This window comes from Protopterus annectens, chromosome 1.part1, assembly GCF_019279795.1.
Source record: "Protopterus annectens isolate FY-2018-M chromosome 1.part1, PAN1.0, whole genome shotgun sequence".
Taxonomy (NCBI): Eukaryota; Metazoa; Chordata; order Ceratodontiformes; family Protopteridae; genus Protopterus; species Protopterus annectens.
In genome coordinates, this window is record NC_056726.1 from 1,289,720,866 (window position 1) to 1,289,738,637 (window position 17,772).

Below are 17,772 nucleotides of genomic sequence, written 5' to 3' on the forward strand. Positions count from 1 at the left end.
GGAGGAGGCAGAGATGCCAGCATTGACACCATTTTGAATCCTACAGCCCAGAAAGACATGATCCTGAGAGGGAGTCAGGGAAGACTTTTTGAAATTTATTGCAAACCCCAGGGTCTGAAGAAGAGAAATGGTAAAATGAAGATTTTGCAAAAGGACCTCTGGAGAAGATGCCTGAATCAGCAGGTCGTCCAAATAAGGAAAGATTTGGATCCCTTGAAGCCTGCAAAAGGGAATCACAGGAAAGAGTCATTTGGCGGATACCCTTGGGGCAGTAGAAAGGCCAAAGGGCAAAGCACAGAGCTAAAAATGTCAGGAAGCAACAGAGAAATGCAAAAATCTCCTGAAGAGGATAAATCGTAATATGGAGATAAGCATCCTTGAGGTCCAGAGACACCAGAAAGGCCTGAGGGAGCAAGAGAGGAAAAAGGGACTGAAGGGACAACATCAGAAAGGAAGGCTCCTTCAGAAAAGTGTTTAAATGGGAGAAGTCTAGAATAAGTCTCAAAGTACTTTCTTTTGTGGGCACTGTTGAACAAAACCCTTTCCCCCTTTGGGACACGGGCACCTCTTGAATAGTACCCTGAGACGAGGTCTCGAAGAACCTCTGGGGAAAAAAGGAAGCTGCTCGCGAGAAAGACTGAGGAATGCCCATAAAAGGAGGGCGAGGAATCCAGACCATGAAGTACCCTTGCCAAATGATTGACAGAACCCAAGAATCCTAGGTGATTTGGAGCCAAACAGAAAGAGAGAGGTGAAGAGAGAGGAATGTGGCTGGTTACAGGTAGATAGTCAGAAAGCACCTGGTAGAATCCCTGCAGTCTGAGTGGCATTAGCAGGAGGAGTCTGTTTACCACCCTTTTTACCTTTAGAAGGAGGACAAGATTGCCTGCAAACAAAGGCTGGCTGAGATGGGTAGTTTCACTGAAATTTAGGCACAGGAAAAATAGACATGCTTAAGCTCCTGTAAATCCTTCCCCTTGTCCTGAAGAGACTTAAACCAGCAGCCGCTTCCCCAAATGTTTATTATCCAGAGGAGCATCCATCAACTTGGCCTTAATATCACCTGGTAAAGGTTGAAGCCTAAGCCAAGAATATCTCCTTAGAACTAAACCAAAAGCAGCAGCCCTAGAGGAGGTATATGCTACATCATAACTAGATTTGATAGAATCTAAACAGAGTAAAAAGGTCACACAGGCAAACCACTTGGTAAAAACACAAAAAAAGAAAAAAACTAGGAAGGTCAGACTTTCCACTGTGTGATACCTTAAACCTCTTGTTTCAGAAGCAACATGGGATATATACAAATTACCCCTTAAGGATTTCAGATGTTTTAGCTAAATGGCAATTGTGAATGTCCATGACTTTTTCTTTTACTTTTATTTTTAAGTATTTATGGAAAATTTCAGGCCAATAAAGCCAAACCTCTAGCGGTGGACATGCATGTTTCTGCCTTCTTATGGCATCATCAGCACAGCATAAGAGGAATGTTTGACTTTTGGAAACACAGGGTTGTCTACCAAACTGATATCCATAAATATTAGGGTGTCTATAAAATATCCCAATTAACAAACTAAAACAATGAGTAAAAAGGTCACACAGGAAAACCACTTGGTAAAAACACACAAAAAAAAAGAAAATCTAGCAAGGCAATGGTGAGGACTTCAGCAAACAGTAGTAAGCACCGGAAGGCCAACAAACAGAAAAATGGCAAAAACGGGCAGAGGTAACAAACCAACAGTTAAAAGCAGCATTCGGACTGATGACAAAGACATTCTGAGGATGCTGTGCCTTTGTCGCCTTTATGCCCTATGCTACGCAAGGAGTGTGTAGGTTCATAGGTTGGTTGGCCCTAGGGCCTGTACAAGCCTAGCCATAACAATTCCCTGGCTATTTCTTCCCACACTATTTACTAGGTGACGTTTAGCATACCTTAAAGCAATGGTAGACTTAGGTAAACTGGCCAGACAGTGGGCATCACGGCAGGGAATTTCCATTTTATAATGAATACTGCATGGGTGAATGTAAGGACATTGTAAGAGATGCACTACCTGTTTCTCCTGTTAGATTGCAATACATAATCTCATTGTCTGATGGTATCCCAGCAGTCTTACTAGCCCTTGGAAGATCCACAAAAGTTCTTCCTCCTTTTCCTGTTTAACTTTTATACACAGTCTTGACTCCTCTTGTCAAATTGACTTGTTTTTTGGAGCATGAACACAGGCTTTGAGATGAGTAAATTGTAATGAATGAGTGAATTAACTTCTTGAAAACCCTTAAGCTTCATGATGCAGAATTTTCATTGTCCTGCCTGATTGTAGATCCAGCTAGGAGTTCAGTTGAGTCATGGAGGAGGAATTCTTCTTAAAGTGTCCACAGAGAGCTTGGATATTACATTCACAGAACAAAACACTAGAGTTTCTGACCAGTTCATCATTTCCTTTGTTGGAAAGAAAAAATGGCAACCACAGTTAGAATTTATTTATTTATTTTTAAGTAGTTATCCCTTTCCATTCAATTTTGTTCCCCCACCATGGTAAGTCCCTACCTCAGAAGGTTAAAACTCACTCTACGAGAGCTATGGCTCATTCTAAGGCATTTTGGAAAGGGGTGAGCTCTGGCTCAGGTCTCCAGATCTCTGACCCTTTATCCTCTTCCCTGGAAGTCTAGGCTTTTGCAATTATCCCATATAGCCTTATTCTACTGCAACACTGATCTAATGAATGAACATTGTACAGTTGTGTAAATAAACTTAACATAACAGATGTTTGAAGAGATCACTGTTGCAGTACTGCAACCCTCCCTCCATCCCTCTTATGTTTTCTTTTTTCTTATTTTCTGGAGGGAATTGTTGACATCTGTCCGAATTTTCTCCTAGTTCTCAAATTTCCAAACTGGCAACTTGGTCAGGTTGCTTACATCCTCTTCGTAGGGAGACAAGAAGGCACTGAATTTTGGCAACCATACATCTGATTTTATATCAGCATGTCCGCTAGCTTTCTCAGAAGCAACGCATATGAAAGATGTCCAAAAGCTTTTGTATACTGGACAGCCTTTCAATCCTTGGCAGAGTATAGCTTATATAGCTATATGCTATTGCAGCAGTTATCAATTCATACCTCTACTGCTGTGGCAAGTTGCGTTACAGGAAAGTACAGTTGTGTAAAGTTCACCCATTCATGTAGCTGTCATATGTTGCCACTTCTGCACTTTTATGTACTGTCCTTGCAGAGAACTGGTCCAGGAAAAGTAATTTTTTTTTGTCATCCCAGAGAACACCCCTGTTTTGGAGAATGCTTGTAGTTTTGCCTTGCAGACTGTTAGTTGTTATGCATACAGCAGCATACATAATTCAAACCACGCCGACTCGCAAGGGAGAACACAGAGAACACCTTTACAGTAAAATGTGATTTTTTTTTTCTTTATGTCCAATGCAGAGGTTATGGGCCTTAAATCCCATACCAGCACACAGCTGACCAGTAGCTAATAAACAATGAGCAGTTAGCCAAGACAATATGACATATGTACACTGCTTCTTGGTTTATGGCCAGCACCTTCCACAGTTTAATAATCTTTGCACTACAGAGCTGCAGAGCCAATTTCACTGGTTCCCCAGGACTTCACCCACCTTGATCTGAGTCCATTTTATTTTCCAATGCAGTTTTACTGACAGTAATAAGTCACTTGGTTTGCACATTTTTCATACATGCATACAGTTTCCTGGAAGAGGTTGCTGCTACTTCTCCACTCAAGCAGCCTTTTCTTGCAAGAGTCCATTAGTTCTGTCACTCTACCATGCAAAACTTCCCATTTATTACAAAAGTAAAATGTAGCAAGAAAAGTCTCTTCCACAATGAGTACAGATATCCTGGAAGTAAAATAACAGCATGAAGTATGGCAGCTGCATAGAAATGTTATTTATGTAGTTGGAGACATCTTTTGTGGAGTGCTAAAAGTAATTAGCCTGGACATTAAGTTTGTAGATATCTTCCATATTTTTATTACTAAGCTCCTCAAACAGTAAAAGTACATTTAATTGCTGCCTCAGTAGTTACTGTATTCCTAATGGTACTGTTTTTGTCAAGAAGTCATATTATTTGGCATCCATTATCTTTGAGTTTTTTCTTGCAGTGTTTTGCTGCGGTACTCAAAAAAATGTTTTATAAGGTATTTAGTGTGATACAGAAAGCTGTAAGCTAATGTATAGCACTACTGGACTCCCGCAACACTTTATATACTTACATTTATTTTTATCTCTGTCGAGTGTGTGTGTGTGTGTGTGTGTGTGTGTGTGTGTGTGTGTGTGTGTGTGTAATTTTGTGTAATTAAATATATAGGTAATATTTGGGTATGTCTGTATGGTGTTTAAGTATACATGTCTAGATGTTTGTATCTAATGGATATCTGTATATTTGTGTGTGTGTATGTATGTATGTATATAGATGTGTAGGTATGTGCATAGATTTTATATATAAACAAAAGTTGCTATGTTTGTGTCTGTGTGTGTGTATGTGTGTGTACATTGTGTGTATATATATAATGTGTGTATATGTGTATATGTGTGTATGTATGCACAGCGAATATAAAAAGTTTACTCACCCCTGTTAAAATGCCAGGTTTTTGTGATATAAAAAAATCAGATCACAGTAAATAATTTCAAAACTTTTCCCACCTTTAATGTAACCTATGATCTGTACAGTTCAATTGAAATACAAGCAAGTCTGTTAGGGGAAAAATATAAAAAATAAAAAAAGTACAATACGCTGGTTACACAAGTGTGCACACCCTTAAACTAATACTTTGTTAAAGCACATTTTCATTTAATTACAGCATTCAGTCTTCTTGGGTAGGAGTCTGTCAGCATGGCACATCTTGATTTGGCAGTATTTGCCCACCCTTACTTGCAAAAGTGCTATGGTCTGTTCCTCATTAAATATGGGCTTTTGTGGCAAATCACTGAGGATTGAAGTCTCCAAATAATGACAGATGTTTTGAGTTTCAGACCTCATCCCCTTCATAAAGTGCATGGTAACATAAAACCTAGCTTCTTTCTACCTTTGTTCCAAACCTGACTGATAAGATGTCTATAACTCTCTCAACACACTGTCCGCTCCTTACCTCATTTTTTCCTTCTCTTCAGTGTTTATTATTACACAAAAATATATATGTAAAGGAAATGTTATTTCTTTATAACTATTTAATATTTACAGTACTAATTTTATTTTTCTCACACTGATCTTCACTGAAATCCTTGTGTTTTTCTTTTTGAACCTGTATCTACTATAAAACTGTATTGAATACTACTTTCTATAGACTTGACTAGATGTGCATTCTGCATCTTACTGTATGTATACTATTGTAGTATCTAATTGTATTTTGCTTATATTTCTGTGGAGCTTTTCTCCCAGAGCCTCTACTGAAAATGGCCTTCTGACTCAGTCGGACTTTCCCGGTAAACAAATGTAAATAAATACATTTTGTAAGTGCAATATTTAATATCTGTCCCTATTTTGGGCCTTTGTCCCCCATTATTTTAGGCTTTGTCCAGATTTTTTTGTGCTAAGATTGAGAGGTATGATCTACATATTTTGTATACATATATAGATAGCAATATAGATATATAGACATAAATAGAGGTGCGTGTGTGTTATCTATATTTATATATGTGTGTGTGTGTGTGTGTGTGTGTGTATATATATATGTATATATATATATATATATATATATATATATATATATATATATATATATATATATATATATATATATAAATATGTACTGTCCATTGGGCTGCAGTGAGTTTTGTTTCAGCTGCCCCTTAAGGTTTTCTAAAAGCAGAGTTGCTATTTTTACCTGTAAACATGCAATAAGGTCATTATCTTATTTCTCTCAGAAACTTTCTAGAAGCTGAGGAGTCTCGGAGTGTTAAAGCTGTTACCAAATGTTTCCTCTACTGATGCTGCTACTGTAAAACACATTTTCTGGCTTGAAATCCATTTTTTTTTTCACAAAACAGTTGTGATTATGTAAGACAACTTAACATATGGTATTTTTTGTAGTCCTTGTGGATCTCATTTGTTACAGAAGTGTTCTAGGAATTGTAAAAGTAACTTTCATTTCTTCCCTACTCCCACTGCCCTTAATTAATCTGATCTCAGGTATTTTTCTGAAAGTGTCCTTACTTTCCCTAAACCATCTGAAGCTATTTTTCAGTGTATAGTCGACAACGCCTTCTCAGTAGTCTGCTGTATAATCTCCTGTCCTGTCTCTTAGCTGCACTTCATCTTGCGTCAAGATAATTTTCCCATCATCATTTTAATGGCAGCAGCTTCTATTAGTGGCTACAAAAATCAATCCTCTTTTGAGTGGTACTGGGTCTTTTCTTATACTCTGACTTTTATAATAGAACATCCACCGTCCTTACACTTTCATCCATGACTGTCTGCACCTTTTCCACCTCCCTCCACTGCATTTCATTTTACAGGAGTGAAACTGTACTGCAGCGAGGGGAAATTTCTAAGGGTTCCTGGACAGAGTTCCCCAGTGTGTATAGTACCACTTTGTAAGAAGTCCTAGACCTAGTGAGTCCGTCTTTGTAACAAAAGAAAAAAAAAAGTCAGAAAAATACAACCGAATGACAAGATTTTATTTATGTATTTTACAGTTTGTTTACCGGGATAGTCCATTGAGCCAGGAAGAGTCCATTTTCAATGAAGTCCCAGGGAGAAAAGCTCCATGAACAGCAATATAATATGAAGACAATGCATTTACATTTATGTAATGCTATTGAAGAACGATGGTAGTATATAAAATGATAAACAATTTACTATTGCAGTTAAAATTCAGTTAAAAAGGTAAAATTACACACACACACACATACACATATAAATAGGTCAGTTAAAATAAGAAAAAGCCATTGGTGCATATTCCTGTTAAATTTGTTAGAATGTGAGATAACACAGGGTAGGCATTACAGTTTTACATGAAATCATAGCAGAGTTAAAGTAGGATGGGGGATAAGAGGTGTTAATTGTTTAATATAAGAAGGGTGGGACAATAAGAAAAAGAAAGAAAAAAATAGAGCAAGAGTAGGAGTAAATGACAGAAATGAAGATGGTAATAGTCAGAGAAGCTCAGTCTGATGAATAGGAGAGAAGTAAAGGAGTGTGAGAAGTGGGGGAAATGAGAGGCGAGTCATGTGGGATGAGAGCAGGAACATTCCCAGAAGGTATTGAGATGGGAATGAAGCAGTACGAATAAGAGGTGGCAGAGAGATCCAGAGGCGAGCTAGGGGAAAGGATAGTAGGTGTTTGCCTGGAAGACGAGCAAGCTTGTGCAGTTCAAGCATATTCTGGTTATTGGATCTTAGACGTCTGTTGGGTAGGTGCATTTTGAAGGAGGAGGCAAGGGAGGGGCAGATAGAGGGATTAAAGATGAGTTTATGGGCATGAATAAGTTGAATTTAGGTAAGATGGTTGGGAACTTCGAGCCAATTGAGTTTGAAGGGCATTGCAGTGGTGGAAGGAGAATTTATAGCTGGTAGCAAGCTTAGAAATTTTGTTATAACACGAGGATAGCTTTATTTTTAGAGAAGATTGAAGGTTGGTAAGAAGTGGGGCACCATATAGGAGAGAAGGAATGAGAAAGGTGTTGGGAGAGTCTAAGTTTAGTACTGGGAGTGATAATAGCAGTTATGGCGGTAGAGCATGCCTAGTTTCTGGAGGGTTTTCTTTATATTATTTAGTAGGTGGGTATCGAATTTTAACTGCTCATCAATAAGGACTCCTAGAAGCTTTGTATGGGAGGCTACTTCGAGAGAGGCATTGTTTTGGCTAGTAATGGAGAACGAGTTCTTGTCTATAATGGTACATTTTGAAGGGGAAAGTAACATAATTTTAGTTTTTGATGCGTTGATTGATAGGTGGTTGTCTATCGTTCAACTTTCAGTATAAGAGAAAGCATTCTGAGTTGGTTTTAAGAGAGTGGAGGTGGAAGTGGTGGAGAAGATGGTTGTAGAGTCATTTGTGTATTGAATCAGTTTAGAACTAGGAATGTTCTGGAGGAAGCAATTTATGAAAATTTTGAACAGTAGGGGGCTCAATATGGAATATTTTCCCATGAAGGCATTAAAAAATTTCATGCTATGGTTGAATTTGAAATAGATTCATTGTTAACAAATTTTGATAAAAAAAGCAGGTGGAATATAATCTTTCTAAACAGGAATGGTTGGAATTAGTAAAATTTTCTAAGCAGAGAGATTTGGTTATAAAGCCCTCTGATAAGGGCAACAAAATAGTTATTACGCACTATATGCAATATTTGAACATGTGTTTAGATTTATTAAAGGATGAAACTGTTTATTGTATAGTTCAAAGTGATGTTATTGAACAAGCTAAGGATAGGTATGTATGTCTAATACAGAGAGGTTTGAGATTAGGTTATTGGTCTGAAACTGATGTTAAGAAGAAGCTTACAATTGCTGATACAGGTTTAGCTTACTTTTATTGTCTACCCAAGATTCATAAAAATTTTAATACTCCACCAGGTAGACCCATAGTTTCAGCTAGCAAATATTTTTTGCATAACCTGGGAGTTATTTTACATCGGGTATTATTAAAGGAAGCCATTCATCTTCCTTCTTATATACAAGACTCCTTTGATTTTTTTAATAAAATAAAACAAGTCATATGGAAAGAAAACCTGTATTGGATTACATTAGACGTACAGAGTCTTTATACTAATATTAAACATAAGTTTGGTTTGGAAGCACTATATAAGTGCATGGGAGATTATCCGTTTACACATGTGATGGATTTGGTTAAATTTTGCTTGGAAAATAATTATTTTTGTTTTGATAATCAGATTTTTCATCAGATACAAGGCACTGCAATGGGTGCTCCATTTGCACCCATGTATGCCAACATCTTCATGGGAATGATGGAACAAGAATGTATTTATAATAATTCATTTGTATGTAAATATGTGAAATTTTATTATGGATACATTGATGATTTAATTTTTTTATGTGAAGATGGCATACATTTTGTAGCTAATTTGGTACAGGAAATTCAACATAATAGATTTAATATTATCTTTGGATTACAATATGGGCAGATAGTTAATTTTTTAGACATTAATTTACAAGGTATTATTGGTAAACCTGTGGTTACAAGTATTCATAGGAAATTTGGTATGCCACATGACTTTTTGTTGGGTACCAGTTGTCACCCTAAACATACTATTGAGGCTCAATATGGAACCCTGGGGGTATGTCTGTAGGTGTATTAAGGAAGGAGGAGATGGCTTTTTTCCATTTGACAGCTTGTTGTCTGTCAGAGAGGTAACTAGAAAACCAGTTGACAGAAGAGTGTGATAGGTTTAGATTAGAGTTTAGATAGGAGAAGGTTATGGAAGATGGTGTCAAAGGCCCTGGATAAGTCCAGAAGCAGGGTAGACACTTGACAGCCGGAATCCCACGGTTTGTTGACTGTTTCGAGGAAGGAGAGGAGAGCGGTTGTGGTACTGTGGCCAGGTCTAAAACCATGTTGTGTGGGAGTAAGTAGGTGGCTGTCTGTCGGGTAGGGTAGAAGTTGAAGGTGGATACACTTTTCTAGAACTTTTGAAATAGGGGATAAGATGGTGATTGGCCATTTGGGAATAATGTTATTACCTCCTTTGTGATATAGGCCTTTTTACAGAGTTAGGGGTACATAGTTTTCTTGGATTGAGCGGTTTATTAGAATGGAGATGGGAAAGGCAATGGCATGAGCAGCAGTTTTGAGGAAGTAGGAAGGAAGGTCATTGGGGGAATTTGACCATGGTTTCAGTTTCTGAAGTAGTTTTTTTTTATGGTGGAGATAGGAATGGGTTTGATAGTGAAGGAAGGGGGTTGGGAGGTGGTAGTGTTAGGGGAGGGAGAGATAGGAGGAGGTGGAAGTAAAGCTTTGTTGGGGAAGGAAATAGTTAGTTTGGCTATAGAGTCAATAAAGGAGGAGTTAAATTAGGTGGCTAAGGAGAGGTCTGGGACATTTCAGTCAGGGCAGGGTATGTTTCTTTTTCCAGGATTGAGGAGGGTGGAGATGTCATTCCAGAATTTTTTGGGGTTGGTCTTGTGGTTATTTTGAAGGGTGGAGAAATAGGATTTGCGGTCAGCTGCAATAAGTTTTTTTTTACTTTGTTACATAGTAGCTTATATTCAGTCAGGGTCGTATGGGTTTTACTTTTCTGGTAATGTTTCCAGGCTTTGTCACAAAGATGCATAATGGGTGTAGTTTCTTTGCTTAACTATGGGACAGTTTTACTTTTAATTTTTTTGGTTCTGGAGGGAGGAAGTATATTTAACAGGTCTAAGAATGTAGTATTAAAGTAGGCTGCTGCATTATCTAGGGAGAGAGTTTTTAGAAGAATCTAGTTTGTGTGTTTTAGAGAGCTGGAGATGGTTTCAGGGTTGAAGTTTTTGAGAGAGTGGGAGGAGATATGTGTGGAATAGTTATGATGAGTAGGGAAGGTGATGAGCAGAGGAGCGAAGATGATCGCTAAGAGTGTCCGGTAGGATGCCGCTGTCAGAGATGTATTGGGAGTGGGAAACAATAATCCAGTCAAGAGTAGTACCGGAGGAGAAGTGTTTCGTGGGCCTGGTGGTAGGGTTTATTAGTTGTGAGAGTTTTATAAGTTTATGTTGTGTGGAGAAGTAGGAGATTGAATATCGGTCTAGTTAATATTAACGTCAACGAGGATTATGGTCTTGTTGGTAATGTTAGAGGAGAACCAGGAGAGGATTTCCTCAAGAATAGAGATATTGTCCCCTGGGGGAATGTAAAGAGCAGCTATACATATATTTATTTCTATTCATCTGGAGGAGGGCCAGGGTTAGTTCGACATTGGTGAATTGGGGTATGGGTGTGGTGAAGGGAGTAACTGTAAGGGAGGAGGAGTAGAGAAGAGCAACTCCACCACCTTTCTTGATGGTTCTGTCATTTCTAATTATACTGTAGTTGGGGGGAGTGATTTCAGGATCTTTTGTGTGTGGCTTTAACCAGGTTTCAGTAATGGATAGAATGTCTGGGTGGTTATGTTGGAGCCAGGCATGGAAGTTTGGAATCTTGTTGCATAAACTTCGAGCATTCAGTGTAGTGAAAAGGAGGGATTTGCAGGATGAGGGGGGAGAGGGAAGGAATGAGTTTGAATGAAGAGAGGCAGAGGGACCAGGGTTTGGGTGAATGCCACCAGAGAGAAGGTTGGTAATAAGTTGATGAATATGGGAAAAGAGGAATTTAGAGTTCTTAGTGTCCTGTTTGAGAGTTGGGTGTTGTGTTGTAGTAGTGTTTGTTAGGGATTGGGGATGAGAGGCAGTGAACACAATTGAGTTTATAAGGGAATAAGAAGTTGCTATAGAAGAAATAGAGATGAGGGGATATAGTGGTTGTGGGGTGTTTAACATATGTGGGGTATGTAGAAGTTATATGAAAGGAGGGAGATTGATTAGAATTTGGAAGACTAGTGCGAAGGTGAAGGTAGGTTAGGAAGAGAAGAAGAGGAAGGAGTACAAAGGAGGTGGGTTTTAGAGACATAATGGTGTTTGAGTGTTGTGGTATTGGGGAAATTATAGTACAGTGGAGAGCAGAATGGCTATGGGATTAGTCAAACTAGTTCTAAAGTGGAAGATAGCTAAGGGGAGACATGGGAGGGATAGCTAGTAATTTGTAATGGGAGGAGTTAGATAAGGTGCTGAGTTTAGAAAGTTATTCCCCCTCAAGTGCCGGAAGAACCAATGTAATAGGTGAACCATTAGCAGCATAGTTTTTCTTTATTGAGTGATGTGTGGCAGTGGTGATGTTATCCAAAAGAAGTCTTCAAACTCAGTTTTACCTCCCTTCTAGACAAGGTCACGAAAAACATTCCGAAGGGTAAATTGATGGAATGTTTAAGCTGGTATTGTCTAGCAGATGGGCAGTAACTTGACTATGCCTAGTAAATGTCTTGTCAGTCTAATTCGATCCATTTCTTTGTTATGTACCACCGCTGGGGGTATTGAAGGGAATCTAGTGGATGCAGTATGTATATACCATAAACCCCCATAGTGCCTTTTTTAGGCAAGGCTCAAATTCTAAACCTACCACCCTAGAACACAAAAAAGGAAAAAAACTAAGGGTAATGCTGCTCGATGCCAGAAGTCTCAGTCTCAAGATGCACGCACTCGAGGCCCTTCTCAGTATGGAGAACATCGATGTCTGTGCTGTGACAGAAACCTGGTTCAAGGCTCCTGAGAGCACCCCAGCACTATCAGGTTTCACCTCATATCATGCGTTCCGGCCCCAAAATCCGGACAACACCAAGAAAGGAGGGGGGGTGTCCATATTCATAAAGGACACCCACACCTCAAGGTTGGTGGCAACGCACGATGCATCGGAGACCATCCAGGTGCAATTAACCATAAGCAAGTCTGCTCTGCAATTTGTAGCATGTTACAGGCCACCCTTTCAAACTCAGGAACCTCACATGGCCTTCCTGAAAACATTGGAGGGGATAAATGTATCTCCAAACACCATCATACTAGGTGATTTCAACTACCCTAATATAGACTGGGAACACTACTCAAGCCCAAACACTCTAGCCCAAAGGTTCCTGGAGTTCATAAACTCAAATGCCATGGAACAACTAGTCACCATCCCCACAAGAGGAGAAAACATACTTGATCTCATCATCACGAACATGGGATCACAATGTTCAACACCGGAAGTATACCCCTCACTGGTGAGATCAGATCATAAACTAATCTCGCTGGAAGTCCTCATCCCGCCCCCACCTGAAATAAAAAAGTCCACAGTGAAAAACTTCTTCTCAAAAGCCGACTTCACACTTCTAAAAACTAGCGTGGTCTACTTTAAGGCCCCTGAGCCAGTGGTAAACATTACTCAAACCGCTGAATCACTTACAAATGCCTTCTACCAGCACCTACAGGACTGCATGGATCAGGCAATCCCAAACAAAACTAAGACTCTTTGTACCAAAGGCAAGCGTCCAGTCTGGTGGACCCCAGCCATAAACAAGCTCTACAACAAAAGGAGGAAGCTACTACAAGATAGAGCAAAATCCTTGAAAGGTAAGACACCTTTGATTATTATAAGTAAAAAACTAAGAGCTCTCATAAAATCATCCAAGGCAAATTTTGAGAGAAAAATCGCCAAGGACTCAAAAGACAATCATAAGGCCTTCTTTAGCTATGTTAGAAACCTAGGAGGAAACTCCCAGATATGCTCAGAATTAGTTCAAAATGATGTGAAGATTACTGAACCTACACACATTGCCAACATACTGGCTGACAGGTTCAGTGCAAACTTCTCCCCTCCCCAAAAGGAGAGATATCTATACCAGAGGATTGTAGCCCCCCAAACATCTCCAACGCCCAGGTGAGAACTGCTCTCTCCAAGGCAAAAAACTCAGCATCCATGGGACCGGATGGTGTCCCCGGCTGTGTGCTCCACGAACTCAATGAGGAATTAAACCCGCAGTTAGGACAGCTGTTTAATCTTAGCCTCACCTCAGGATACGTACCCAAGGATTGGCGCACGGCGACTGTGGTCCCACTTCGCAAGGGCGGTGCCTCCACCGACCCTGGTAATTACCGTCCCATTAGCTTGACGAGCCTTATCTGCAAAGCCATGGAGAGGATTATAATGGAACTCATAAATAAAGAAATAGGGAACTTGCAGACTTTGGATCCAACCCAGTTTGGCTTTGTCAAAGGCAGATCATGCCTTTTAAACTTGGTTGACTTTTTCGAGACAGTCACCAAGGCCATTGATGAGGGAAAGGCAGTCCATACAGCCTACCTCGACCTGGCAAAGGCCTTCGACACAATACCCCACTCGGGTATCATCGAAAAACTCATCAGCTTGAATGTAAACCCATACATCACAAGATGGGTTGCAAACTGGCTAAGTGACAGAACCCACAGGGTCAGAGTTGCTGGAGCCATGTCAGACTCAAAGCCTGTCACAAGTGGTGTCCCACAGGGCTCAGTCCTGGGTCCACTCTTGTTCGGCATCTACTTTTCTGAAGTACAAGCAAACACAGGAGGGTTATGGCTGACAAAGTTTGCAGATGACTGCAAACTGGGCGCCATAGTCGAAAACACATCTGACACAGATATCCTTCAGAAGGGCCTCACAGAAACGGATAACTGGTGCCAGAGCCATGGCCTAAAGTTAAACGCCAAGAAATGCATAGTCATACCCTTTGGGAAAAACAAGGTTACCCCTAGCTACCATGTAGGTGGCAATCCACTGAGCACAGAAGAAGTCATCAGGGATCTGGGGACCCAGGTTGACAGTAGCCTTTCGTTTGACACTCATGTTGCTAAAGTAGTTAGGAAAACCTTCTACATTGCCCACCTGATCATGAAGGTATTCACATCTAGATCAAGGGAGGTCATCGTCCCCCTGTACTCATCACTCATTAGACCTATGATTGAGTACAATGCCCCATTCGGAATGTATCTGACCCGACACCTGCAGCAGCTGGAAAGGCCCCAAAAGTTCCTCACCAAAAGGATAAAGGGTCTCAAAAATATGTCTTATGCTGCCCGACTGAAAGAACTCCAGCTCTATTCAGTCACATACCGCTTGCTCAGAGGTGACCTGTGCCTGACATATAAGGCCATGTCAAACCCAGATTTGATGAATATGCTTCACCTCAAAAAATCTAGATCCCTCAGAACCATAAGGGCAGGAGACTTAAACCTTGACACGGTTATTAATAGAACGTGCTGGAGGGACAAATTCACCCAGAGACTCCCTATGCTGTGGAACAAAATCCCGGTACATGTGAGGCAGAGCACCTCGCTGGCCTTGTTCAAGAGGAATCTTGACCAATGGATGGGAGATCGCAGATATACCCCAGGGATTACTTCAGTGTCACTGCTTGACAGAGGCACAGCAAAATAATAGGCATAGTTTTATTCAAACTAAAGGGGTGGCGAAAGCCACATAACTATGGGCTTGGCTTATAAATGCCCTTGGGCAGATAGCCTAGTATGAACCTGTGAACCTATGAAGAGGAGAGTATTAAAAAAAAAAATTTGTAGATGGGACCAGTTACTGATGTGGATAGGTAATCATTTGGCTGATGGAATCTTTTGAGTGTAACATTTGGAAGGAGGCCCTGCTGAGCAGGAAGCCATTAAACCGCAAACTGTTACAGGGTTTAGTTCTGGAACTGCTCTGCCTGGCTTGAAGGTGGTATGTTTTCTAATTGTACCAGCAGGAAAGGATTGCACTAATGATTGTAGAGGCATTTTGCAGCCTAGTCAGAATTATGGCAAGGGAGGAGCACTTAGAGTGGAAGTAGGTGCATGATAGTGGTAGGAGAGAATCTTGGGGATTACTTGTTGTATTAGGAGAGGCAACAGTCAGACCTGCCAGACCATATTGTTCTGTATTATGGCAGATGCAGAGCAACAGACTGCGTGCAGTGCCATTAGTTTGCAGTTTACAGGCTCGGGTGTCATTCTTTCATTATATTTAATTACCACAGAGGTCTCCTTCAAGATGCAGTGTGCAAGTCTGAAGCCCATATTATCAGAAGACGTGAAACAGATAAAGACAATACACTGGGGGTTTCCTCATGCTGCATACCACTCAACCATCTAATATTCTTGAAAGACTGAAAGTGCTGTGAATGTACACACTGAGAGAAGGGAAAGAAGAGGTTTTCTGTGGACACAGTACACACCCAGGGGGAAGGATGGTAGCTTTAGTCATGCAAAAGAATGGAAAGGGAGGCAGGGTCACATGGGGCCAGTGGAACCAAGAGCATATAAGATGAACACTGTCAGGTGTTACTTCATAAACCTCTTTCTTAACTGGGTGGATGGACTAGTCTGGAATCCCTTTTCAGTCGCATCCTGGGGCTAAGACAGGAAATATAACTTAATATAACAGATGGTACATAATGTAATACGTGCAGGGCTGTGGGTCCCTGAATATAGTATGAGATGGTTTAGCTCTATATGAATCTGTGCAGCACTGTATAAGGTTTATAGCTTTGTGTGAATTTGTGGAGGATTCACTCTAGTTACTTGATGAAGAAATAACCAAACAAGCAAGTGCCTTGGCACAGATAGACACATGGTTGAGCAGGAGCTGTTTAGTGCTAATAGAAAATGGAAGGACCTGATGAACCAAAGATTTTCTATTACGCATCTACATGTTTAGGTACTAATAGACTGTTATTGAAGCATAAGGGAATGTTAATTGGATGTCTAGTGGCTTACTCCTTTTATTCTACATTTTTTATATTATGTGGTACTGTATTAAGGTTTTTTAGTATGCATTGCTTTATTTTATTTGTAAGCGTAGTAGATCATCATGGTGCTTTTTTACTTAGGATAATGATTTATTATCCTATACTGTATAATGTACTGCACACCCGAGAATAGTTTCTTAATATTTATTTTTCTTAGCTGAAACACTTTAATAACTTTACCCTTCCCACAGGCTTCTATTGATGAAAATGTACAACCTCCATGGGACAAGCAAAGAAAAGAAGGAACAGGAGGAGTCTGATTCAGACTCTGAGAGCAGTGACAGTGATGAAGAGGAGGAGAGGAAACCACAGCTGGAGCTAGCAATGTGTCCCCATTTTGGAGGCGTGAACCGACTTAGGGTATGACTTCTAATTTGTTTTCCCTTCTCAAGTGTAGTATGTTTTCAGATCTTGCCCTTAAGGCCATAGGACACATGTTTAGGTCTTGGGATGCTTTCTCATCGTCTTGCTGAAGTTTTCTGCTGATTCTGCTTTTTAAAATTGAGTTGGCAGTTGTGGCATTTCTGGTGGTATGTCAGAGACTGTTAGGATTCCATGTTATAGATATTTAAATATGGTTGTGTGCATGTACATGTGTTTTTATATTTTGCATGTTGTGCCTGCTGAATATAGTACTGCTTCCATTTTATTCTCACGTGTATATTCCCTTATGCTTTGGTGACAGCTAAGCAGTGAATGAGAGGTCACCCAGGCAGCTGTAAATGGTGGATGATTTCTTTTCTGCGCGGCCTGTATATAGGTCTCCATGAACATTGGCATTCCACAGCGCTACCTTGATGGCAAACATGCACTCTTTGCACTCACCACATAGCAATTTCTATGTTGCAATCAAACAGAGCTGATTTGCAGTACACAACTTGGTGACTACTGGTATCTTGTCTTGTAGTGCATGCCAGAGCTTTGGCTTCTGCAAAGAGCCAATCAATTAGAGGGCTCTGTCTACCTTCTGTCCCCCAGGATGTCAGTTGGTATCCGCTGCTCATTCATACTCTTCCTTATTGGCACCTTCATTGCCTTGGTTGCTAATTTTTCATAATTGTTTAGGTTACAGTTAAAGTTTTGTGTGTCTTCTTCATGGATTGTGGCAATATAGGATTAGTTTATTTTATTGACTCTGATGGGATGTAGGAAAAAGTCTTTTCCTGTATTTATAATTCTGGGAAAGTTGCAGGGAATGTGAAATGTAGAGAAGGATTTTATTTTAATTACTGTTTTATTGTATTTTTCCTGGAGAAACTTCACAAGAAGGTTCCTATTTATAGTGTGTGTGCTTCCTGTTATTCCCATTATGAAGTTGTACATTGTGTTTTGCTGTGATGTTGCAGGTTGTGTAAAAAAAATAAATAAATAAAAAAAATAAAACTTTTAATACACAAATACACACTAGTGCACTAGTTTGAAAGTTGACTTGTTTGACCAGTCATCTACACTTGGGAACAGATTGGAAAA

General features: G+C 40.0%; 1 protein-coding gene across 1 annotated transcript in view; it reads left to right on the forward strand.

Annotated features, from left to right (window-relative positions):
* GRWD1 (glutamate rich WD repeat containing 1) overlaps positions 1 to 17,772 on the forward strand; it is a 296,620-nt gene that overhangs the window by 62,099 nt on the left and 216,749 nt on the right. Inside the window, exon 3 of the mRNA XM_044081555.1 lies at positions 16,494 to 16,662. Within this exon, the coding sequence (XP_043937490.1) occupies positions 16,494 to 16,662 (169 nt within the window). The remainder of the gene's footprint in view (positions 1 to 16,493; positions 16,663 to 17,772) is intronic.